Here is a 26,462-nt window from a genome sequence, read left to right as displayed (position 1 = left end):
CATTATTAATCATATCACAAAAAAAAAAATCATAAGAATAAATGAGAGACTGTGTATCCGTACTTCTTCAAGAAGGCTAAAACAACTATATAGAAAGTCTACCTTATGATAATTTTCATGAAAACGAATATTAAGATAAAACATGCAAACAGATTTGCAATAAAATAATTTAAGCTGCTGAAAAAATGCATAATGATAATTAGTACAATTAATCAGCAAATAGTATGGAGAATTATTAAGAAAGCCGTCGGTAACTCCAATTTTAACTTGGTTGACAGTATTTGTGTAGGGAATAGAGATATCAAGATAATTGCAAATGAATTCAGCAGATTTTTTACAAAATCTCCACAGGCATTAGCCAGTAAGAACAATTTTTAGAATCAGGATGTTACATTTGATTCACCCACGTTATACATACTATTTATATGATATAATAAATATCATGTTCTTTATTCCAACCGTGGAGTCGTCATAGCTGAGGTTATTCCTAAAATCGAATGCATGTGGAATGGATGGCGTTTCAGTCAACTATTTGGTACCTTAATGATGCTCGAGAGAAAATTATATTCTAGAAACAATGATACTTTACTTCTAATTTTTTTACGTCACGTCAAAAAAATGTTTTTAATGTTAAAAAACAGTGCTACACATTTTTAAATAAGGCAAAAATGTTAAACTTATCAATTTTACTTTTTTTTTACATTTTTTTAATTCATTCAGCTTCCCATGCCTTTTAGCTTACTCTTAAAACTTGTGAATTAAAGTATTAAAAAGAACCTGCTCTCACACTGGCTTAATTTTAATTGTTATACTTAATTTTTTGTTTTAATTTAGAATTTAAATTTCTTTTTATATAAAATATTTATATTTTAGTAAACATGATGTATGTTATCATCCCCAGTGGATTTTCTTCGCTTTTAATTTTTTGTTTTAAAAATACTGATCGTAGTATATAAAAAACTTTATCGATTGATCGATTATTCCCAACTTGAAAACGCAGTCCAACTGGAAAATTTATACATTTTACATATTGCATTTCCCTCCAACGATAGTTTTTTATGTAAAAACTGTGTAAAACGATCCTTTTTTATGAATGGGAAATTTGGCAATGACAATTCCCTCGAATAAAACAAGGGGATTTTACACACGTGTAACATACAAAAAATTTTCTACTACCGAAGAAAACATAAAAAATATCAAATTACTTTACGCTTTTAAACGCCTTTACGGTAAAAAAAAACGTCAAAACACAAACTATAAATTAAATGTCAAATAAACGTCAAATTACTTTTACGCACTCGAATAAACGTCATGAAACTTTCCACACCCTGGGAAGTGTGAGCACTTTACGCACGGTAGTAAGAAAATACTTTTTTTCATAATTAGATCAAATAAACAAGACATTTTACTTTAACATTTTTTTATTTTTATAAACACTAACCAACAAGCGTTCCATTTTTAATTTAAACGCTTTGAGAACGTTTAAAACCGGTATATTGCCAAAATAAAAATGTATTTACAAAAATGACCATCTTTCCTTATTTACAAAATTCATGTCTCTTTCCTATTTTAAAAATCCTACAAAAGATATGAAACTTTCCAAACTTAATTTGTCAGCAATCTTGCAGAGAGATTGGGTATAATAAATGTTTATAACAAAAACGGGCTAACTGAGAGTTTTAAGTAGCTGGCTACCAAGTTAAAAAAAAAAACATTTTTAATATATAAATCACTACGACTTTTCTGAGCTCTTATCGGCCATTATCGCTTTAATATCTTCCGCATCTAAAGTTTCATATTTCATAAGGGCCTCTGCAAGTGCCTTGTGTTCCTTCGCATGAGACTTCAGGATGTGTTTTGCCCTTTCATAACTCTCCATTAAAATTCTTTTAATTTCATTATCAACCTATAAAACAAACATTTACTAAAAAAAGCAACATATATATTCTAACATACAGCTTCACTTGTAGAAGGTCCTAACTGTTCAGCATGGAAACTTTTTGGATTATCGGATATCGTTCTCAGTCCCATTTTTTCCGACATTCCCCAGTCTTTAACCATGTGAGTGGCTATTGATGTGGCTTGTTGCAGATCTGAACTAGCTCCTAAACATAATTTGAAGTTGGATATATACATTGGTGATTCGCAATTAAGTAAATTGAGTAGAGTCTTTTGTGGCACTTAATTTCACAACAGTTTTTTTAGATAATACTATACCAATAAATACTTATCAACGGTAACTATATCTACCAACAAAATACGAAACTAAGAGAAAATAAGGACTTACTACGTAAAAATATATACATATATGTATATAAAAAAATCCATAATTCCCAATTAAAAACAAGAAATTAGCGGCATTAGCCTATAATGTACAGAAACATCATTTGAAAATGCACAGAATACCCTTTTCAAAATAAGCACCACTTACCCTATAAGGAGAAAGTATGAGGGAAGCTGCACAGTGTTGCGTTTAGGGATATCGGGACAAAATTTATATCCTCACTAGAAGATCAGTTTTAATTTTTTTTATGTTTTTGGGAAAAGAGTATTTTTAGGCATATGCTCATATGCATATAAAGTATATTTTTAGGCTCTCTACAGCAAGTGTTATTTTAAATGGTAGATGATTATGCATTTTCTTGCATTGTAAATAAAGCGCTTTTTACTAACTCTGACCTTGGGGTTGGAAAATAATGTTTTTGAACGAGAGTATTCTCCCCGTTCCTAAGTGGGTAGTTTATATTGAAATATTCTTTATTTTGCCAAAAAATTCTAATAGTAAATTATCTAATTGAAAGATCCTTTTAATTTGACAAAAAAGGACCATTTCTCGATTATACAACCCTTATCTGTATACAACTATTGATAAATACTACAACCCCTCCACTACAAAAGTGCCTCTTCACCAAAGAGAAAAAAACACTTGTATTTAAATAAGTTTTAACTTTTTTACTTCTTGCGGTAAATCATTCCACATTTTAATGGCAATATATGTAAAATACTAATATAATAAGGCATAATAAAGCACTATTTGGATTACGCTGTGTTTCTAGATAGTGGTTTAAATTTTTTTTCAAAGATATTAATTTTACACTACTTTTTATTTGATATATAAAACAGTATATATGTTGTTTCCTTCTATTTATCATCTTTAAGTATTTTTTTCCATAAAAGAAAGTGCTATATGCTACCTATAGGTAATGTTATAGGATAAGCTCAGACAGCAATTTTGAATAGATTTCTATTCTAAATATTATAGAATTACCATAGGCAATGTCGCAATAATCAAACAAGCGATAAAGGGTAATATGAGATGGCCCCTCTGAATTGGCAATATATACTCTACAATCTACATCCTTAGAGCTGCTAAATTTTGACAAAAATAGTAGATTTACCGATAAGATCTTTAGCATTCCTCTCTTAGACTGACACCCTAGGAAAATTTATTTTTAACTTAAAGTCTAACGCAACCGGTACGGATGGCATATCTATGAGAGATGTAAAGTTGTGCTTGCCTTTTTGCTTAAATCCGCTGCTAAATATTTTAAATTCATATACTGTTGATGACAGCTATCCCACAATTTGGAAAAGAGCCGTAATGAAACCAATTTCCACAAGTTACAATAATTTCTTAAAAAGTAGGAGAACTCATGTTAATGCTTACTCGACCGCAATTTAGCCTAATTCAAAATGTAAAATATTTAAAGCGGCTCATACATTATCAAACTGTTCACATTTTCTTCAAAATAATACAAAAGAGCGTTATCATATGTGCAAACAAAATAAATTTTTTATTAATTGTTTAAGTATTTCACATACTTTTTCGAAATACAATTCAAAATCTGTCTGTCGCACATGTCAATCACGCCATCATAAACTTGTACATTTTGACAACTCTTTTACTTCTTTAGAACGAGCGAGTTTTTTTCTAGAACCTCACACCATGCGACCCTAGGCTCTGCGCCAAATTTCGGGCCTAATTTGCAAAATACTCACATCTCCAACCCTTTTCCAGTTGTTCAACATAGTACATTCACCGCTAATTATTTAAAAGGCTCATCTGGTCAAGAGGCTTCTCAAAATCGTCCCTGTAATTTACCCCCTAATTTATACTCAATTCAAGATATTAATAGCTTTTTTAGCTCAATGCTAAAAGACTCATTCATTTTGTTGGCAACCGCAATTATTGCAGTTTTGGATGCTCAGAATAATCTACACCGTATTCGGGTGATGGATAGTGCCAGCCAGGCAAATTTTATTTCCGAGTGGTGTTTTAAACGCTTAGGATTGAGAAGAGTATCTTGTAATATTACTGTAAAAAGTGTAGATCAAAGTGTGAGTAGTATGTCGTCAAAAGGTTTTACCTCTCTTGCCATTAACCCGCTAGATAAACCACAAAATTCAATGTCTATTGATGCTATTGTTCTGCCTCAAATTTGTGCAGATTTACCCCATACATTTTTTAAAATTCCTATGTGGGACCATCTTAAAAATTTGCAGTCAGCCTACCCTAAATTTAATATTCCCAGTGAAATTGATCTTCTGTTGGGTGGGAATATATTTCCTTTTATTTTCCTTATATAATTATTCAGCCTGGGAAAGTTTTAGGCAATGCAAGTGAGCCTATTGCTTTAAAAACAATTTTTGGGATGGGTTTTAATAGGTAAAATTAACTTGTCACTTAAGCAACCAATCTATTCCTTTTGTACATCAGCTCTGCGAAATTGCTGTATTGCTGTAAAATCTGAGTGGATTGCCTTCAAACGTTTTGGGAGTTGGAGGAAATTCCAAAAATTGTTCCTTGGACCACAGAGAAAAACTTTAAATGTACTCTATCAGGTCGTTTTATTGTGAATCTACCCTTCAAACAGGGAGAACCCTATTTCTCTGAATGTCGTGCTTTAGCTGGAAGGCGTTTTTATAATTTAGAACAATGCTTAATTCAGAACTTTGTATGAGGCTTATAACAATTTTATGAGAGAATATTTGAATCTTAACCATATGGAACCTGTTTCTTATGACCCTAATTCAGAAAAGATGTACTATATTCCGCATCATTGTGTACAAAATATAAATAGTTCCACCACCAAATTACGTATAGTGCTTGAAGCTTCCTCTAAACCTTCTAATCAAGATGGTTTAAATGCCCTTCTTAAATCGTCAAATTCTTGTTAATTCTGCACATACGGATTACCAGTGAACTTTGTTTCGCTTCTCTCCTAACGATGAATTTTCGTTTAAAAACTGTTACATATGGAGCTTCTTCTTCTTCATATGGAGGGTAAAAGTCAGTTTTCTAAAGCTTCTAACGTTTTATTTAATCATATTTTTGTTGGCGATGTCGCCTACAGCTGTAGTACGCTTGAGGAGACTTTAAGAGACCAAACATGAGTTAATCACACTTTTGGCCCATGGTAATTGTGAGCTCAGGTCAAGCAATAATATTGACTTTTTAAAAACTATTTCTGAAGATGTTCATTAGTCTCCCTTCTTATTGGAAGGCGAACACGATACATATTTAAAAGTATTAGGACTTTATTGGTGCCTCACTGAACATATTTTTTCATATGAAATTAATGTTTTCCGTATTCAATGTACAAAGTGCAATACTTTCTGAAGTATCCCGCATTTTTGATCCGTTAGGCTTTTTATCAACAGTAACCTTTTTGTTAAAGCATATTCTTCAACCTCTTTGGAGTCACGAACTTCATTGGGATGATACTGCTTCAGATAGCATTGTGGCTCAGTGGGAACATTACAAAAAGGAGCTATCCATGCCTTCACATTTAAAAATCCCTATATTTTGTTTTCCTAGTGGCTATACGTCAGTGCAAGTTCATGGGTTCGGAAATGCTTCAAGTATTGGGTATGCTGCCTATATTTATTTTCGCCTCGAATCTGTTCAGGGAATTTCGACTTTTCTTGTTTGTGGAAGAAGTAAAGTTGCACCTTTAAAATCCATTACTCTTCCAAGACTGGAACTATGTGCAGCTTTACTGTTGGCCAAACTTACGGAGTCAGATTTTTCAGTAGCCTTATCATGGATTAAAGCACCCCCTTATAAATGGAAAATGTTTATTGCAAACCGTGTATCACAAATTCAGCAAATAGTTGCAGTAAAGACTAATAAGGGTGTCTTAACTAGGCCTGTGGTAAAATTAGGTCACCTTCCCATTCATGAAAATTATAATTTTTCACTCCTTTTCCTAATTAAAAAAAAACCCTTATTATAGTTTAGTGTTGGTATAATTTGGTGGTATTGGTTTACATCAAAAAAGGGGGTCTAAAATTTTATGAGTAGGTACTTCCCAACTAATTTTATTTATGTTTTTTTGGAATGCGACGCAACGTATTATGATTTGACTTGGTTATGCTACAAATGATTTTGTTTTATTTCATTTAGAGAGATATATCTTTTTTTTTTTTGATTTTCAATATTTTCAAAAAAGTGCGATGCTTTTTGGTGGGCGGTTTCTGTTGCGTTTTAATAGATTCATTTTTGCCATTAACTATAATCACATGAATTTTAAACTCACGTGCATCATTTACGCAAAAAAATTTAAAAAAACCTTTACGGCATCGAGTCTAAAGCGTGAGTGCGCGGAGTATGGCATTCGTACTGATTCAATCGCCCAGTCAAGTCAATTGTGATCGCAAAAGATTTTCTCGTTGATTAACACGTGCTTTGGCGTGTCGCCGCATAGAGCCCTTTTAGGCATTTATATTACCGAACAAACAGTGCAAGGCCTTGCAGGACATCCCTTCAAGCCAGAGTCAGGTAAGCCCTTTGTTCTAGGATTTTTTCTGCGAAATTTATTTTCGTCACCCGCAAAATTTAAGTTAAATTATATTCGATTTTTTTGAACCAGCTTAAATATACAAATCAAAAAGAAAAAATAATGTGAAATATAGCTCACTTTTAGAATCTAAATTTCGGTAACAAGATAAAACTACGACTTCGGTAAGTTTTATTTATTTTAATGTTTTCTTTTTCCTCCTTGAAACTCCAATGACATACTATCATTTGCGTACATAAAAAAATATTTTTTTAACAAATATTTTTAAAAAATTATGAATGCCATCTATCTATTGTGAAGCCCTAAAGATGAATTAAATTAATTCGAAACGTTGGCTAGAAATAAGTAGTTTTCTTTAGCAATTGACCAATTTACCCACGAAACATCACTTCTGAAATACGCAATTTTGCTGTTGAACTAAGTTATCGTCGTTAATCGTCTCGAAGTTATTTAGTTGATCTTGATTGGTTTGAGACTTCTGCTTTGGTATGTACACAAGAAACACACGAAAAGAACAACATATCAAGTATTATCAGCCTAGCTCAATGCAATTATCTAACACATTCTGAATACTAGAAGAGAAAACCGATTCCAACACTCTACCTTGTCTAACTGCGGTTTAAATCTGGGGATCGGCACAGTTATTTCAATCAAGAAAAAATCAAGATTTAAACAATAAATATTGAAAATTGTTGAAGATTATTCTATAATGTCTTGGCACACTATTTGACAAATATATATTGGAAAACCAGGTTGATTTACGTGCTGGGTTATCTGTAGAACTGAACCTCCCGAGGTAAAACCACCAGCTGTTGGAGGCCTTGGAGAATAGGTATCAGGTTCATTCCATATATACCAATTTTTTCAAGGCCTTTGATCGTCAGTCATGAGATTCTCATTTTCAAGCTCGACTATTTTGGAATCTTAGGATAGTTGTTACAGTGGTTGAGGGGCTACTTAACTGATGAAACCCATGGTTTGCGTCCAAGGTTATACGTCTAAGATAGTTAAGGTGAAATTCTGTGTTCCTCAGGGGTCACATTGGGGGCAAATTAGGGACGTGTCATCCTTTCAAAGTTCTCATTCATTACAATAATGATAATATGTGCTAATCACCAAACCAACTTAGACTTCTTTTTAAGCTAACCAGCCTTTTTTTTAACAGCGAAAGAGAATTGTATTTTAGGTTTCTATGTTTATGTTCTAAGATTGTATATTATTATTAGCTTGCATACCTATGATTTATAAGGTGAAGGTAAAAAAAGGCCTTCTCCAGAAAATTCCTATATTGATTTTGTCACGACCGGTTTTGCTTTTATAACTAAACATACCTTAGGTGGGCTTTTGGTTAAATGAGGATCGGATAGAGGATAATTTAAACTGTAAAGACATTTATAAACTTTATTTTGAATGTGGTTGTTTTTATGTGGGTCGAACCAAGCATAGTTTACGATCAGGTTTAGTGAACATGATAGGTGCATTAGGTAAAATAATCCTGAGTTGTTAACTGCAAAACACATTATGGAAACCAGACACCGTTCAAACATACAAGAAACAAGTAACAGGGACATGTAATTTTACACAGAGTACAGTGGTATTGTACTCAACCTCAATCACCTAGAGGTTTTAGAAATACAAAGATGTTTTAACAACGCAAAAGAAAAATCACTGTATATAGAAAATAATCTGATTAAAATATTGACTAGTGATTGTCTAATGTTCTTTTAACCCCCTCCCCCTAATTGTTGCCTTATGTTAAGCTTTGCTCGCTTAAAATTTGTCAAATTTGTTAATTTTTCCTATCTTTCCAACTCCTAGAGTCACCTGTTTTTACCTGGTATTTTTAGCACGCAATAAGAATTTAGTTGTTTAATTTTAGAGATAAGATTTCTTTGTATGATTTTTTTATATAGTTTTATAAGCTTTTACTAGGTGTCGCTCCTTGTTTTGAAAGAGAATGACAATTATTATGATTTTTGGATTGTTTTCATTTCGTTTTAACTGTGTTCTCAGGTGTATGTTTTCTTAAAGAAAGTTTTTAAAAGTGTATTTGTATTTTAAAAGAATTTTGGAAATTTTAAAGAAATGCATGTTTGTCGTCTCTTAGCTATAATATGTGTGACAATTTTCGTTTTAACTAATGTAAGTAACCTTAGTTCTTTTATAATAATAAGTGAGCGTGCCTATGGAGACCTAATGCATTTACCCCACCTTTTTTTGATTTTTAGTCCTCGAACTGATGATGTGATTAGTTTTGTAATCGCGAAACTGGTCGTCACAATAAAAAAACAGAAATTTTCTGGAGAAATATGACCTTTTTTAACATTCGCTTAATAAAAAAAACCCCGGAACATGAACATCGCTCTACAAAATACTTATTATTTATTTATATTAAGTTAATTTTGTATTGGGCAATAGGCCAATTGAAAGATAAATAATAAATAAATTAAAATGAAATGATTAATAATTATTTTTATAAATTTATATTCATAATTTGAGGTTCTGGAAACTTAAAAAATAATTTTCAGCAATTTTTCAAGAATTCTTTAATGATCATTTTTTTGTTTCGCGGGCTATACAGCTTATACTTCCCTAGATACAGACGAGAGCCATTATTTCTAGGATACTCGATATTTTAAGAATATGCAATAGAGAAAGAAGATTATTATATTACTATTTTTAAAATCAACTAAAGAAAAAGATTTAAAATTCGTTCTGTTCGAAATTTCTGCCTGCAAAATTTAACAGGTAACAATTGTGTTTCTGGATTTACTTGAAAATGAGATGAAAATAGATTTCCTTCAAATCAATCGTGAACCAAAGAGAAACAGCCTACATAGAATAATAAGCTAGGTTATTCTGTCATGTATAATCAGAAAATTATGGCATTACCTGACGTTATCTTTTCTGGACCAAATATCAACTCTTCAGCAGCCCTACCGCCCATCATAGTGTCCATCATTGCCATTAACTGCTGTTTGGTCACGTGATAGCGTTCTTTTTCGGGAATGTATGCTGTATGTCCAAGACTTGGACCTCTCGGTATTATAGTCACCTTATGCAATGGATGGCTATCTTTTGTGTAATAAGCTACGATGGCATGTCCGCCCTCATGATATGCTGTTATTAAGTTGGCCTCTTCGTCTGGAATTCTGCTTTTTCTTTCAGGCCCCATCAGGACTTTATCTCTGGCTGACTCCAAGTGTTTCATTGATACGCTGTCAGCGCCATCTATGGCAGCCCTAAGATTTGTCTATTTATACAGGGAGTTTCACTAAGAGAGGTAAGATAACATATCTCAGCAATGAATAATCCAGGAGCTTTGACGAATAAAAGAGGCCAAAATAAATTGCTTAAAATAATTTTTAAGTTTCTAATTCTAGGAAGTCGTAATTACTATGGTCAATAAAAAAATGTTTCCTTATTTTTGTGAAAGACGAAAGCCGAAGAAGACGAATGATATACGGTGTAAATCGTCCATAAAAAAGAGCCTTATTTTCAAATAGTCTGTAGAGTGGCTCTTCCAGGGACGCGTTTCGGTCCTTTTAGGCCTCACCAATTTTTTGGACCACTTTTATTAACTGATTTTTACCCAAAGCTCCTGGATTATTCATTGCTCAGATATGAATCCACGACACCCTTAATGAAATACCCTGTATATTGTTATAGCAGAATCCTACCTCAATGCAGCTTGATTGACCATATTCTCCAAATCGGCTCCTGTAAAGCCAGTCGTCCCCCTAGCCAAAAGATCTAGATCAACAGCTTTTGCTAAAATTTTACTTAAATACAGACCCAAAATTTCCTTTCGCCCTGTATAGTCCGGCGTGGGAACTGTTACCTAAAAGCAAAATAAATTATAAATCTCTGGCTCAGAAATATACAGGGCTGACACACTTCAACATCGAATCTTCCAGGTCTCAAAAGTGCTTGGTCCAAATCATCTCTTCTATTAGTAGCTCCTAAAACAATAACTCCTTCATTCTGGTGGAACCCATCCATTTCACTTAACAGCTGATTGATGGTTTGATTGGCATATGGATGCAATACACTGTTTGTCCTTTTAGATCCAACTGAATCGATTTCGTCGATAAAAATTACGCACGGAGCACGTTCTTTCGCTGCCTCTTTAAAAATTAACCAAATTAAATTGGTAAAATGCAAGTTAAGACAACTTACTGAAAAGATCTCTAACCCTTCGAGCACCCTGACCCACAAGAACTTCATCAAATTCTGGCCCTGCAGCATGGAAAAATGGTACTCCAGCTTCACCTGCTACTGCTCTGGCTAACAAGGTTTTTCCTGTGCCTAATTTTAATATAACATGTAAAAAAAACTAAAATATTTATAAAAAAAATTGTAACTAACCTGGAGGACCAACTAACAAAACCCCTTTAGGTAATTTTCCTCCTAAATTCGAAAATTTATCTGGGTTTTTCAAAAATTCTACCACGTCTTTCAATTCTTGCTTAGCTTCATCCACACCCTTTACATCCTCGAATGTGACATTAATTTCCTCTGGATCTACTTCTACCTGATTACCTAGTTGAATTCTATAAATGAAACAAAGATTCAAAGACCCTAGTAAGCCTTTTAAGATATTCCTATTACCTAAAAACGCTTCCACTCGCACTAGCCATCAAACTGACCACAATAGCCAAAAATATTGCTATGGTCAACACTTGCTGCACCACCCTAAAGTATTTCGAAGCTTTGCCTGCTTTTCCGCTGCCGCTGTTCCCTACCAAATACCCCTCCGCAAACGCAATTTTCAGTCTCTGTCTCTCAGTTTCTGATAGCAACGATTCTTCAGATGATAACAACTTTTTGAGCTGTTCAGAATCTGTTACCCCCACACTTCCTAGAGGGATGCCTTTATTTTCTGTCCCTTGTCCAGCAAGATTTTTTTTTAGTCTATTTACAATTGGTGGATTTCGCTCTAGATCTGCCTTTATACTTCGCTCAGTCTTAAACCCCCTAGTTTGTATATTAAACTGAAATCTATTTTCTGAGAGTAAACCATGAACCAGCTTGTTGTAAAATCCTTCTGGCACATGTATGTTTTTAGCTGTATCTTTTACTAACAGTGTGGGAACATTAGATGATAGCTGTTGTTCTGAAAAACCATGTTTGTTTTCGAAAAAACTGTTGTTAGATACGTACGAGACGTGAAAATTATTTACGAAGGGTTTTTTCAAAAGTTGAGTTACGTTGAGTTGTCGAGCAAATGTCGAATCGAGATTTTGTGCAGTCTCAAGGAAGCTTTCAAGGCATAAGAATTGGTTGGCATTTTTGGATTTATTCTGCTGCTTTTTGTGAAAAAATGAGCCAGGTGTGGTGGTTACTTTGGCGCTGATTTGTGTTAGAGTTGCAAAGGCCTAAAATATAGTCATGTTTAACTATAAATATTTATTTAAACCTTAATTCTTAGTTGTAATAATTTTTAAAAATTTGTCAAGTTTAATTAGTAAGCACCTTAGACTTAAGTTAAAAAGTGCAGGTGTTTTTTAGTTTTTAGTCATACAGAGCCTGTCCAAATAGGCCGACAACGATACCTGCGTCTGGGAGACGGCGGATAAGTATGGCCGCTTCACTGGCGTACGCTATTCTATTATTTTTTAGAAACTAAGAATAAACTTAAAAAACATGGCCGAATTAGACAAAAAAAAACTCTAAAAATATGTACAATAAATTGTTATACTAAATCAGGTATAATACAGGGTAGTAATACCTATATATGTAAATAAGCTGAAAACTTTACTCTTTAAGCGTCGATAACTCAAAAACAGCTGAAAATAAATATATATAGTTGCCTCTACCAATATTCTAGTTTACGGTTTGTCAACCGGGGTTGACCGGGGTTCTGCGCAACAGCTACGCATCTTTGACGAAGAGAACTGGCAAATAGATTATCGTTGACGGCAACTGCAGGACATTTACCAAAAAACGTAGAGTCCATACTTTTTGTTTTTCATGAAATTGTTTTTATTACAATTTTTACACTCTTCAAGCTAAAAATCCAAATTGCCTATACATATTATGTCATTTTTTTTGAGGCCATAAAATATTAAAGAATTAATAGCTTTAAAAAATGTTGTAGGTACTTGATGTTATTAGCAACAATAATAGATATTGTTATATATACAGTGGTGGCCAAAATAATAAGAGTATTAGAATAGTTGCTAAAATAGTTCAATTTTTTCGACAATATGTATAATAATGATATTAACACTATATTTATTCCCAAGAACCCAAGGTCTTTTTTTTGTGGCATGTGGCATTTAACCATGCAGCTAGTACGATTTTTATATTTAATTTAATTTGCAATTACCCTGATAATTGATTTAACAATATTCCTTATCCTTTATGCAAACTATGTTATTGCTTCAATCTACAAGCTTGTATTTTTTTTTTATTTTATTAATTTATTCTATTTTTCTTGAAATTATTGATTTATTTGTTTTTTTTTAATGTTATATTATTTTTAATATCTAGATATATCTAATGTATAGGACGGTTCTTAGCTACATTATCCTATCCTAAAACATTTAAGATAGTGAGACACATTTCACACCGCTGGGCTCTGTCAGGATGTCTTAATACAATAAAAGGGATATTGACCACGGAAACATAACGAAATGAGACTTGGAATTAGGATAAATATTCTAATTAAAAATGTAAACTAAATAAAAGTAAGTCTTATATTTCTAAGGAAGGTAATTAGATAATTAAATATTTTTGCATTTTCTAGTACCAATAAATGCATAATATTAAATGGATTAGCCACTTTACATTCCACGCGTAAATTTACCATTAGCATCTCGATTTCTTAAGTATATTTTTTAAATTCAAAAATTATGTGATTTAGGTCACATGTAACATTAGAATTTTTGCACAGATCAGTAGGTAATACTTTAATTTAGTTGAGGTGTGCTGAGTAGCAAGCATGTCCAAATTTCATACGAATTATAGTTGTTTTAAAACGCCTTGGCACGTCTAGTTCACTATGCTAATGTGTAGAAGGTATTTTTGGAACTAATTTACAATAACTTGTTGGCGATTCTTTGCAAATATTTTCCCAAATATCATTCCACTTAACATATGTATTTTTCCTAATTATTGCGTTTATATCAGTGAGACAAGGAAGATCAGATATGTAGTGGCCGACGGCAATACTATTTTTGGCTAACAAATCTACCAGCTCACCTTTAATACCAGTATTAGTCTTAGCCCGTAGAAATGTTACTTTTTTCTTAAAAAAGGATAAACGACGTATAAGTTTTTTATTTTCCCATATTATGGGATTAACTTTAATAAGACCAAGCCTACCTCCTTTCAATGCCTTGAAGAACAGACATGGAGTCCGATAGTATAACAGTTTTTGTTACTGTCTCGTAAGGCAAGTTTAAGTGCCTCTCTAATGACAATTGCCCTCAGAAGTAAATATGCTACATTTTTTGTCAATTTTAAATTGGTATTGAATTTCTAAGTCAGGGATGTATATTGCTGATCCATTGCCTTCTTCACTCTTTGATGCATCTGTATATTATGCTCTTATCATGTTGTGATAATTCTTATTTAGGTATGTTTTTATTTAATATGGAGCTATCGGTAAACAAAGAATATTTACCCACACATGTTTCAGCAGCGCTGAAAAAATCACATTTTGTTAATTCAAAGGGTTTAATAAGATCTAACATTGGTTGTATCTCCCGAAAAACCTCACAAAATGGAGGAGGAGTTTTTATGTACCCAATACTTATTTGTTAACTCATTAATGTTTAATTTGTGTACCTTATATAGAAGTTCTGTATTTGAGAATTTATGTTTAATAAGGAACTTAAGCATGCTTCTGCTCAAATAAAGAGGAGGTTCCAATGCTTAAACTATAAGGGCCCGTGTGGGTGTAGAGCATATAGCACCGTCCTAACCTAATGCGCAGAGCTTTATATTGTATGATATCTATTTTCTGTAACAAACTATTGGAAGCAGAACCATAAAGATCGGATCCATAGTCAATAATTAAAATTATGTAACTCTTATAGAAAACTAAGGCTGTAATACATCACAGCCCCACCAAATTTTATATCTTAGAAAATGTAATCCTTGTTTAGAAATGATGTTGTTAATGTGTTCTTTTCAATTAAGTTTTTTGTCTGAAATTATGCCTAGATATTTTACTGCTCTTACATAAGGTAATCTAATATCATTCGTTAAGTAAACATAACTTATGTTAGGAGTATTGTGATGTGTAAAGATACATACACTTGATTTTTTAATAGATATTTCAAAACCATTTATGACTGACCAGTTCCTAATAATATTAAACATGTCACATAACTGTTCAAACATTGGTCATATTTTTTAACAATACTGTATATAAAGATATCATCAGCGTAGTGTACTAAACTATATGTACATATTAAGGTGTGTAAGTCACTAGTGTACATGTTACAGAGAAGAGGGCTCAAAACTGAGACTTGGAATAAACCCATATGTACAAATCTAGAGCCAACTATTTCATTCTGAGCATTTATTATGAAAACTTCTCTTACGCAATATAATAAAATAATAGATTGTGCAATATTTTCTGGTATAAGAAATAAGGTTATTTGTGTTTAAGTATATTTAAGTCTAAAGAGTCATATGCACCCTCTATATCCAAAAACAAGGCAGTTAGATATTCATTTGTTGAGAAACAATTTTGAATGTCTGTGGTTATGTTTGTTACTGCATCTAGAGAGCCAAATCCTTTTTTATATCCATGCTGATTATTAGGTAAGAGTCATCTATTTTTTAACCAAAATTCTAACCGATTTTTAATAAGTCTTTATAATGTCTTTACAATACAAGAGAAAAGGGATTGGCCTATAAGAGCTACCAACATCATACCTTGCCTGGTTTTTGGATAGCAACCACAATTACCTTTTGAAACCTCGATTTCATAGCTATTTAAACAAAATATCATTAATTATACCTAACATAACTTGTTTTGCATTCTTAGATAGTATGACAACATTATACCGGGTGACCCAGAAAAAAAAAGAACACTCAATAACTTTTTTACTTTTTAAGATAAACAAATGAAATTTGGTATATCGATAGAATAGTAATAAGAGCATCTTTTAACATATTCTATTGTTTTCCATCACTTCCGGTTTAACAGGAAGTGACACTAACTTTCTTATTTTAAATGGGACACTTGGTATTTTATTACCTATTGGGATAAACAATAATATTCTGAAAACAATGATACTATTATCTACTTTTTATTTTATACTCATAGAAAAAATAATTTTTTAAAATTTTAAAATAGGGTGCCATGAATGCGTTGAAAGTTTTAATGTTTAATCAAGTAATTACGGGAAAATAGTTTTCATTGCATTTTACGACTTAAACCTTTTACACGCCTATTTAAAATGTCCAAACCGCTCATTTTGGCTTTTACTTTATTTTTTTTAAATAGCACATTATTGGGAACGATCACTTTTAAAATCTGGTTTCTTTTTCCTAATAATTTGATATGATTATTTTTTAAATCAGTTGATAAATAAGCCCATGAGAAAAAAAAAACTAAGTCACATAAATAAACGCATTTAATTAATAAAAATAGTATAGAAGGCTTTGATTTCTTGAATAGGCTGCGTTTTGACGCGTCCTTCAATTATTTTTCAATTGACATAATATATGACATCTCGTTAAGTGCAATTATTATTTGTTATTTAAATAAATTTGCTAATATTTGAAATGTTTGAACCAATGAAGACAAAGTTGATAGGCCGTACGCTATATTCCCGCGCATACGTACTTTCATTAGACAAGAAGGTGGTCGTTTCGAACAATACATGTAAAAAGTTTTATATTAAAATAATTTATAAACCTCATATTTTTTCCGTTTGTTTACCTTTTGTGTGTACCTATGTTATGTTAGGTAAATGTTAAATAAAATATGTACCTAGTATATTAAGATATTGAAAAAAATATTGCATTGAAATATGGGTTCTTTTATTCTCAAATAGTAAGATGACATTTGACAAAATATAACAGTGGCTAGAAAAAAATAGGTAGGCGTATCATTACAATGCTTCTTGTTCATTAATTTTTTTTTTCTTATGGGCTTACTTATCAACCAATTTAAAAAATTATCATATCAAATTATTGGGAAAAAGAAACTGCATTTGAAAAGTGGTTCTTCCCAATAATGTTGCTATTTAAAAAATAAAATAAATGCCAAAATTAATGGTTTGGACATTTTAAATGGGCGTGTAAAAGATTTAAGTCATAAATGAGAAAACTATTTTTTCTGAGATTACTTGATTAAAAATTAAAACTTTCAATAGATTCATGGCACTCTACTTTAAAATTTTAAAAAAATATTTTTTTCTATGAGTAGAAAACAAAAAGTAGCAAATAGAGTATCGTTGTTTTCAGAATATTGTTTTCTATCGAAATACGTAATAATATACCAAGTGTCCCATTTGAAATAAGAAAGTTAGTGTCACTTCCTGTTAAACCGGAAGTAATGGAAAACAATAGAATATGTCAAAAGATGCTCTTGTAACTATTTTATCAATATACCAAATTTCATTTGTTTATCTTGAAAAGTAAAAAAGTTATTAAGTGTTCCCTTTTTTCTGCGTCACCCGGTATATTGAATGTTGTCAATTCCGGGAGCTGTGTTTGGAGTGTTTTTTTTACCGAACTTTCGCCGAAAGTTCATTCATGCTAAAAGGTTGCACGGGGAATGGTTTTTTGGATACTGAAAATAGGTTTTTTGCACCTCTCAGCTGACTGCTGGGGGTCACTTTGTCAAAAAAAAATTCTTCAAACCATTTATTATTAGTGGGTTTTAAACAAGTTGTTTTTCTAGTTATTTTTTTTTTGCTTGTTGCCATAACTGCTTTGAGTTTGTATTTTTATTATTTGAGCACCATGAAATCCAAGATTTTCTTGCTTTTAGTTTAAAAAATGTTCTTATTGCCTCACTCCTAGAACATAAAATATAATTTTCTAGGGTTGGATTTCCTTTATACTGTAGAGTGCAGATTTCCTTTTTTGAATTATTGGGTAACAGTCAGAAAGATCCCACCACAGAGGAGGAGGTTTTTTATATGTGTGAGATTTATTTATAGGAATATATAATATTGCTCCTTCTTTTATGCAGCTTATTAAAAACCTATACTTACTTTGTGGTGTTATCAGGTTAGGTTCAAGCTATTAGAAATACAGTTATCTATTAACAAGAAATATTCTTGCCATTGGGCTTTTTTTGCATTCCATTTAACTTTAGGGTTTATTTTAAATGGAATGGTGTGATTGCAATCAAACTTTATAAGGATAGGGTAGTAATCATAGCCTAAGGAGTCATTATCTATTGTCCAGTGTACTGTAGCTGCCAATTTAGGTGTGGTGAGACTTAAATCAACAGCAGAATCTAGTTCGTTGGGGGCGAGTTTTTGTGAGTTGCGACTCATCATTTAATATAACAACAGAGTCATCTACCAATCATAGAATTTTTTCCCCCACATGAGTCATTTTTTTGAGAGCCCCCTACATTAGTATGTGCATTAAAATCACCTAGGATAAAATATAGAGATGGTATTTGTTTTACTATATTAAACCAATCATTATAGCTTGTCTTAATATTAGGTGGTTTCTAGATTGAAAACAAATGTCACTTTTTCATTATTAGAAAATATTGTTGCAGCAGATATCATTATACCAGAATTGTAGTTAAGAAGAAATTCTAAAGGTAAAGAGGCCATAGATTTTTGGCTATAAAAATTGTAACTTCTACCTTACCATCTACACTATGTTGTCTCAAAATATTATAACCTGAATAATATTTTCACCTGGCTGAATTGAATTTGAATGAGAACAAATATTTCCTGGCCAAATAAATAAAGTGCTTTAATCTCTGTGGCCAATATTGTTCAAGATGATACATCTTTAGCATTGGTGATACTGATTACATGCAGTGTTCTTACACAATAACAGGAAAACATCAATAAAATTGGAAAAGTAAAAAAATTTAAACAGGGCAAACACGTAGAATGATAAAGGCTGAACTAAAAAAACAGCATAAAAGCTAAAACAATAAATGCTGACACCCTGTTTCATATTGTGGACCCACGCACCCAACACCCCTCGCGGTGTCCCCACCTCTTGACAAGAGGTGTCCCCACCTCTTGACGATGGTGGAAACATTAGGTACTCCTCGGCCTTAATGCTCGGAAGTGAAATACATAATTTTTCTATGATGTCATATTCAGATCGGCGGGGACATACAATTTAATAGTTATTGAACGTTACCGAAATTGATATTAAAGAAAAAAGAATAATTGTGTAAGAAGTGAGTTAATTTTACTCTTTTGCAGAAACATTTGTCAACCGCCATAAATTCCTTTGCTAGACTCAGAAAACATTGTTCGATTATATGCTGTAAATTTCTGTAGGGAAATTTTATAGTTCCAAATTAATATTTAAGGGAAAACAATGATTGTACTTGATTTCTAAAACTTTGTGATACAGGTAGAGGTTTTTATAAACATTCACATAGTGTATTATGAAATTCTAGGATAAATTTACATATATCCAAAAATCAAGAGTTATCTGATGTTGGGACAACATAGACAGACATCTAGAAACCCCAGCCAAATCTTAACATCAGTCAAAAAAAAAGGAACTACACACTGTCCAAAAATTATTAAAGAATACAAACAATATATTGGAGATGCTGATTTCATGAATGGACCAAATTAGAAATATCATATTCAGATGAAAAGCTTTTGTATTTTTTACCATCTTACAAGAGTCACAGTCTTAAATTAATGCATATTGTACCACCACATTCACTCTGAAAAATGATAAAAATTGTGTTACCAGTTTTTAGAACCAAGTGTGGCTGCTCAATTGCTTTCCAATTGATCGATCATCCTCTTTCTGACATAGATTATATTTATGTATATATTTATTATATGTCATTATTTCATAATACTAAATATCATAGTACTAAAGCACCAGTCTGCTTATAGGCATTCAATTTCCTGCAGATGATTAGGAGATGATTATATAACAAAATTAATATGTAGGTCCATGCTGGACCTGAGAATCTGTCAAAGCAAAGGGAATAAGAAACAGTCTTGCAGCTCATGCCTGACAACCCTGACTGCAAAACAACCAGGAAAAAGTGGCTCTCAAACCTTGTTACTACCATGTTCATTAAACAGGAATCCTTACATATCAGACTTGAATAAAAGTTAAAGCGACAGCCCCATCAAAATTAAAAATAAGTTAATTACACATGTAGCACTTTCCAAAATTGGGAATGTTCTCTAGAAAAAAAGATCTGACTTTTTGGTACTTATTATTCCACAGAATAGTAGTAGCATTGGAAACTGAACCACTCATTTATACAGTGGTGTTTACACAGGCGTTTACAATAAAAGATGAAAGACTAATGTTCCAATAAATTTCAATACAAACTCAAACATTGACTTCACAAAAGTGACATTTTACTGTGTTCAGCATCTGTTTATGGTTAGTTTTTGCAGCATCGCTATATTATTCAATAGATTCTTAAACTTTATTATAATTTGCATCCACTGTGATGTGGTGCTTGTATTTACCCAACATTGCGGTTAAAGTGGTGCAAATAACATTTGCATTAAATGAAATTAAAAAAAAGTATTCTAATAACGAATAGATTTAATAAAGTTATAAACGTATATAATAACATTGCATAAATATTTACTACTGTTGGAAATGGTTTAGGGAACTTCACTATTCAAAAAAATTGCAAAATACTTGCGGCTTACCTGGTTCTGATTTTGTAGTGAAAACATGTCTATTACATAAATAAAGGTCTGCGAGGGTGAACTTCTGTGTTAAAGGGAAACAAACTACAAATTTTCACGAAAAATGAATGAAAATAATTTTTTTTGATAACCTTTTATTCTGACGGAAGATGGTTTTGATAGTGACTGAGTGACAAGTGACAAAACTGATTGGAACAAGTTTCTCTTCCTTCGTTTAGCTTCGTGTCTTCCCGAATCGCAGGAGAGGAGCTATGGTCTATGCAATTAAGATAATTCAAATCAAAATTTGTATTCATGTTAATTTCGACATAAATTCACAATTTTCAATACAATTGAATAATTTTAAATCATTATACTTTTGATCATAATTTTCATCATGTGAAGCTAGCGTCCGATCGATATCCAGCCGATTGAGAACGCAGCATATGTCGGATGCCAGCAATTTATAGTCCGCGCTCCCAGTTATTTAATCAATATAATGCCCGTATCTCCTGGAATTCCCAAGGTATTCTAATAAATTTTTGTCCCGATATTAACAATGAATACCTACATCGAAGTATGATGGTCCCAAACCTCTACGAACTAAGGTTTCGTTGTGAAAATTAATTAAAAAGTCAAATGTTAAAGAAATGAAAAAGGCTCAATTCCAAAAGATTTGAAGAAAGCTTTTTTCTATTAGAGATAATAAATATCTAAACAGAGTTTAGATGGTTGCAAATCTCTACAAACCATAGTTTTTTTCGTAAAAAAATATTTAATTGTTAGATGTTAAAAAACCACAGGTGCGGCAGGTTTTAGGGGCGGCAAAATTGAGAGGAAAATTTTATTTTTCCTTTTTTCCAAAGCAGTGTTGTCAAATTTAATATTTGTAAATCAAAAAAAAATCAAGCAATCTAGTTTCACCAGACAAAATATTATATTACATATTTTCATTTATCAGCGGCAAAACTGCCAAAAAATTTACGGCGCGGCGCCGCGTCGTTATCAAAGGACAAAGACGCCGACAATGGTAAAAGAGGAAAAAGCAGGGGCACTTATTTGTTGACAAAAAATATAGTCTAATTTTAAAATAAACCTCTGGGGGTTTTAAGATGTGCTGAATCGTTGATCGTCATTTCTTAGAGCCCGCGCAGACTGAGCGCGGCCAGGCGTTCCGAGTTCGGCGTTCAGAGTTCTGCGTTCTATTTTTCCAGTTCTGGGGCACACATGCGGCGGTCAAATGCCAGAGTTCCAGTTTTATTCCAAGTATTGTGGGCGAAACAATAATGTTCTCAGATACATCATCTTCTAACGAAGAAGAAGCACTGCTTTTATTGAGCTTGGAAGCAGATAAGAGAAAAAGAAAACACTGGGTGCATCCAATTAACAGAAAGCGAGAAGATCAAGAAGAATTTAATACTCTTTTTGCTGAATTGCTTAAAGATGAAGAACGATTTTTTATTTATTTTCGTATGTCAATAAATAGCTTTAATGAATTATATAGTTTAAAAAAATATGACATAGAAAAAAAGATACTAACTGGAGGAAGGGCATTCCTGCAAAAAAAGGCTTGCAGTATTTTTAAGGTAGGTAATATTTATTTACAGGTTTTACACAAAGAAATGAAACAATTTTTAATTACTAAAAAATGATGTTTGCGTCTTAACTGTTACAAATTTTCGTAAGTAGGTGAGTGAATCGTGTAATCATATGAATCCGAAAATATATTTGCTGCGGTCTCATAATAGCGATTCAATTCTTTTTCAACTGGTTGTGATGTAATTGTTAATGAAGAATAATTAGAATCTTCTCCAAGCGGGATAGAATAATTCCTAGAAGTAGACAAATTTGACAGTGGCGACTGCGGTCTTTCCTGCTGCGTCAATTTAGGCATAATATCGTCGGCAGCTTGCAACTCATACCGAGGAAATAAAGTTGCTATATCTAATTTTAACATAGCTTGCGCTCTGGAAACTTTTTAAAACTTTGAGCGTAGCTAAAAAAGAAATGATCTACCTCATCCACTGTTCTATGTTGCTTTTGGCCGTTTTTCATTTTTAGGTATTCCAGTACCTTATCACTCGAGTCTGGGGTAGTATTCTTCGCTTTTTTTTTATTTGCGGCGCGAGGGGTATTAGTTTCCGGCGAAACCTCACGAACTTCCGATTCGCTATGTATGGAATTTAAGTCTTCTATGATTAACGATTGAGAATCGTCACGATTCGTTTCTTTACTCTGACAAATGGTATTAGTTTCGGTTATTCTTCTGAACTTAAAATTATCCAGAAACCGCATTAGATCTGCCCAGGGCCAGTTTTTGTACTTTTTATATCCTTGACCTGATTGAGTTTGAGTGTTTTTCTGGAACTTATTATAGTTGTCCTTGAGATTTTTCCATTTAATACTCCAGTGTTTACCTGCAAAGATAATTTTATTAGTAAAGTTTTAGGTAGAGTGCAAGGATATTAGTGGTTAACCTAACTTTGCCTTAATGATTCACGTAGGTCGTCAAAGATATTAACAGTAGCAATTTAATGTAAAACCAATAGAAATAAAGAAGTGAGGAAACACAATACTACACTATAATACAATATCTTGCTACAGGAGATTACTATAAAACAATCGGCCATTCCTATCGGATGGAATTTATAACGGTTGGTAGAATAGTCAAGGAAGTAAGTAAAGCGATCTGGAAAGCATTACAACCTATTTATTTGCCATTCCTCACGGAAACGATATGGATACAATCTGAAAGTGGATTTAGAGAGAGGTGGGGATTTTCCAATTGTATTGGGGTATTGACGGCAAACACGTTTATATAAAATGCCCATCCAACAGTGGAACATTACATTTTTGCTATAAACAAAGATTCTCCATAGTTCTGCTTGCCATAGTAGATCCAGATTATAAATTTTTAATGATTGATGCTGGCAGTTATGGAAAAGACAGCGACAGCACAATTTTTCAAAATTCTTCATTTTATCAACAACTCGTTCAAAACCAATTGAAGATTCTCGGACCAAAGCCATTACCAAGGAGAGAACAATAAACGCCTCACGTTTTTATTGGAGATAGTGGTTTCAAATTGGAGTCCTTCTTGATGAGACCTTTTCCAAATGACGTTCCTATTTAAGATGAAAGAAAGCTGAAGAACAATAATAGACTTAGTTGTGCAAGCCGTATTGTAGAGAGTTCTTTCGGAATTTTGGTTCAGAAATGGAGGTGTTTTTTAAAACCATTTGAACTAAATGTTAACACTGTGGTTGATGTCGTTAAGGCTGCTTGTTGTTTGCATAACTTTTTTAGAGTCAAAGGAGAATTCCAGATAAACGAAGAAGAAGATATAGTCGAGTTGTATCGACACGCTCGGGCCTTCAGAAGTTTTCAACAAACAAATCACAGAAGTAACTTGACGGCGTATGCAGTTAGAGAACAGTTTATTTCATATTTTAATGAATAATGTATGACACAGAACTGATACATGTAGATAAAAAACAAATATAATAAAACACAAGTACAAAAAACCATATCTTTTTACTTACCATCCTTAATTCCCATCTCTCTTGCGATTTCAGCCCAAGCTTCTGATTTCTTCTCACGATTTTTATAATCATTATTGCTTAAATCATATAACAAACGTCTTTCTCGAACTAATTCTATTAATTTTTCTGTTTCCGACATGGCGGAGTTCACGCGTTCTTTGTCTTTTTCTGAATAGAACGCCGGGACGCAAGAGTTCTCATTGACCGCCGCCATTTGACTGCACCATAGATAAACAGTTTATAGGGGTTATGGACTGCACAAAATATTAACCCAGGGGAAATAGAAGGGGAACTGCAATGCTAACCTCAAATCATAAAAGATTAGTTCCCGGCCGAACCGCATTTATTTCGCATGGCGTGGTGATCGCATTGGCGGGAATTTTGAAAGCATGATATCTATTATAGTTTATTTTAAGATCGCTTTTTTAAAGAATTTAAACTGAATTGGTGCCAATTTAAATGTATTGTATTCATGATTATTTTCACGCACTTAATTTTGGACCAATTCAGTTTAAATTCAATTTGAATCGATTAATTAAATTTAAAAGTATCTACATTATGTACGAAGTGATTTTTATATTTCATACAATGGCATTTTTTTGTTTAAAAATATAAGGTTTAAATTTTAATTTTTTTTTATGTTGATTAATAAAGTGGCAACAAAAAAAAAACAATTAAACATCGCGATAAAACCAAAAATTTTTCTCTTCTCTAATTGTTTATGCATGTTATAGGCATATAATATAATATAGAATGCTTTTGGAATATTATTATTTTGTTTACATCTGGTTTTTTGCGCGGTAGGAAGTGGATAAAACTTAGAGACCATCAGGCCACATTTTTTTCTTATTATATGTTTGCATATTACCATATAGTCGACTGTTTTTTTTGTGCATTTTTTTGTGGAATGACATGGAATTTGGAGGGATGGGGCGGTGGGGCGGTTTGGCAAAGGTTGGGGTGGCGAAGGGTTGACGTATACAATGGGGGATAGTTTTGGAATCCTGCAGGATCGGCAATCTGAGGCCAATTTCAGTGTTGCTCATTTAAATCTTCGCTCCATAAAAACCGGTTTCGATGAATTTCTAAATTATGCCAGTGAATATGACTTTGATATTTTGGGAGTTACAGAGACTTGGCTTACACCAGATGATGATAGCTTGATTTTTAACATACCTAATTATAATTTTATAAGGAAAGATCGGAATGGGCGGGGTGGCGGGGTTGGTATTTATGCAAAGAAAGTCATTAAGTTCTCTTTAGTAACATTTCCCCATATAACTGATGAGTTTGAGTATTTAAGTATAAGATTTATTGCAAATAAAAGAAATATTTTATTAGTAAATATATATAGGCCACCCTCTTCTAGCATGCCTACATTTCTTGAACTTGTTGAAGAAATTTTTACTATATCTGTTCCATGCTATGATAGTATAATTTTTATGGGGACTTAAATATAGATTTACTTAGACCAACTGCAGCAACTCAAAACTTTAAGTATCTTTTGGAAGTATTCGACCTTCGGCAACTGATTAATAACCCTACTAGAATCAACAATCGGTCTAATACCCTTATTGACGTCATTGTAGCTAGCAGTAACATCGAGTGTTTTAGCTCTGAATCTACCTGTATATCGGAGTCCATATCTGATCATAATCTAGTTCAAGCGATTTTAAACTTACCAAAATCTAAATTATGTAAAAAAGTTGTTAGGTCCAGGGACTACAATAGTATTAACATGACTTCATTTGGGGAGGAGGCCCAGCAGCTACAGTGGCATAATATTTATTATATTTCTGACATTAATCAAAAAGTGTCATTACTTAGCAATAATATTTCCTATTTAATAAATAAATACGCTCCGTTTAAAACAAGACTATATAAGGATAGACCATTTACGCCGTGGATAACGAGTAATATTAAACATCTAATTAAATTAAGAGACAAAGCTCGGAAAAAATATACTCGACAAAAAACTCTCGTGAATTTGTCATATTACAGGCAATTAAAGAATTATACTAAACACGCAATTAATCGCGAAAAAATTACTTTTTTCAAGCAAATGTCTACAGAAAAGGGTAAAGAATTTTGGAACAAAGCAAAAAAACTTAATTTTACTAAAAAAAAGATTGACCCTATTCCTGAAAATCTTAATTTACCCGAGGACTTAAATAATTTTTTTTCGAACATCGTGGGCCCTACTAATTCAACATCATTAGAAAAACTTAACTTTTATAATTCAAATACATTTAGTCACTTTGAGACGGAATTTAATATAAGTCTTATAACTGAAAATAAAACTGTCGATATTATAAATAAAATAG

At 32.4% G+C, this 26,462-nt stretch overlaps 2 protein-coding genes across 2 annotated transcripts; both read right to left on the bottom strand.

The window, feature by feature from the left end:
* Window positions 1-1,477: 1,477 nt before the first annotated feature.
* LOC126736082 (ATP-dependent zinc metalloprotease YME1L) lies at window positions 1,478-20,790 on the bottom strand. The gene is made up of 9 exons (XM_050440291.1): window positions 20,618-20,790; window positions 11,412-12,178; window positions 11,169-11,353; window positions 10,980-11,108; window positions 10,698-10,927; window positions 10,481-10,641; window positions 9,693-10,042; window positions 1,957-2,105; window positions 1,478-1,906 (listed from the first exon to the last, which is right to left on the bottom strand). The coding sequence occupies exons 1-9, from the start codon at window positions 20,642-20,644 to the stop codon at window positions 1,733-1,735; spliced, it is 2,172 nt and encodes a 723-aa protein (XP_050296248.1). The 5' UTR covers window positions 20,645-20,790; the 3' UTR covers window positions 1,478-1,732.
* A 1,468-nt stretch (window positions 20,791-22,258) lies between these two features.
* LOC126736158 (uncharacterized) lies at window positions 22,259-24,352 on the bottom strand. Its single transcript, XM_050440387.1, has 3 exons — window positions 24,139-24,352; window positions 22,670-23,013; window positions 22,259-22,592 (listed from the first exon to the last, which is right to left on the bottom strand). The coding sequence occupies exons 1-3, from the start codon at window positions 24,350-24,352 to the stop codon at window positions 22,575-22,577; spliced, it is 576 nt and encodes a 191-aa protein (XP_050296344.1). The 3' UTR covers window positions 22,259-22,574.
* Window positions 24,353-26,462: the final 2,110 nt, after the last annotated feature.

This window comes from Anthonomus grandis, chromosome 5 (assembly GCF_022605725.1).
Source record: "Anthonomus grandis grandis chromosome 5, icAntGran1.3, whole genome shotgun sequence".
NCBI lineage: Eukaryota > Metazoa > Arthropoda > Insecta > Coleoptera > Curculionidae > Anthonomus > Anthonomus grandis.
Note: the sequence above shows the minus strand (reverse complement) of the source record. Positions and strands in the feature narration are given on the sequence as shown.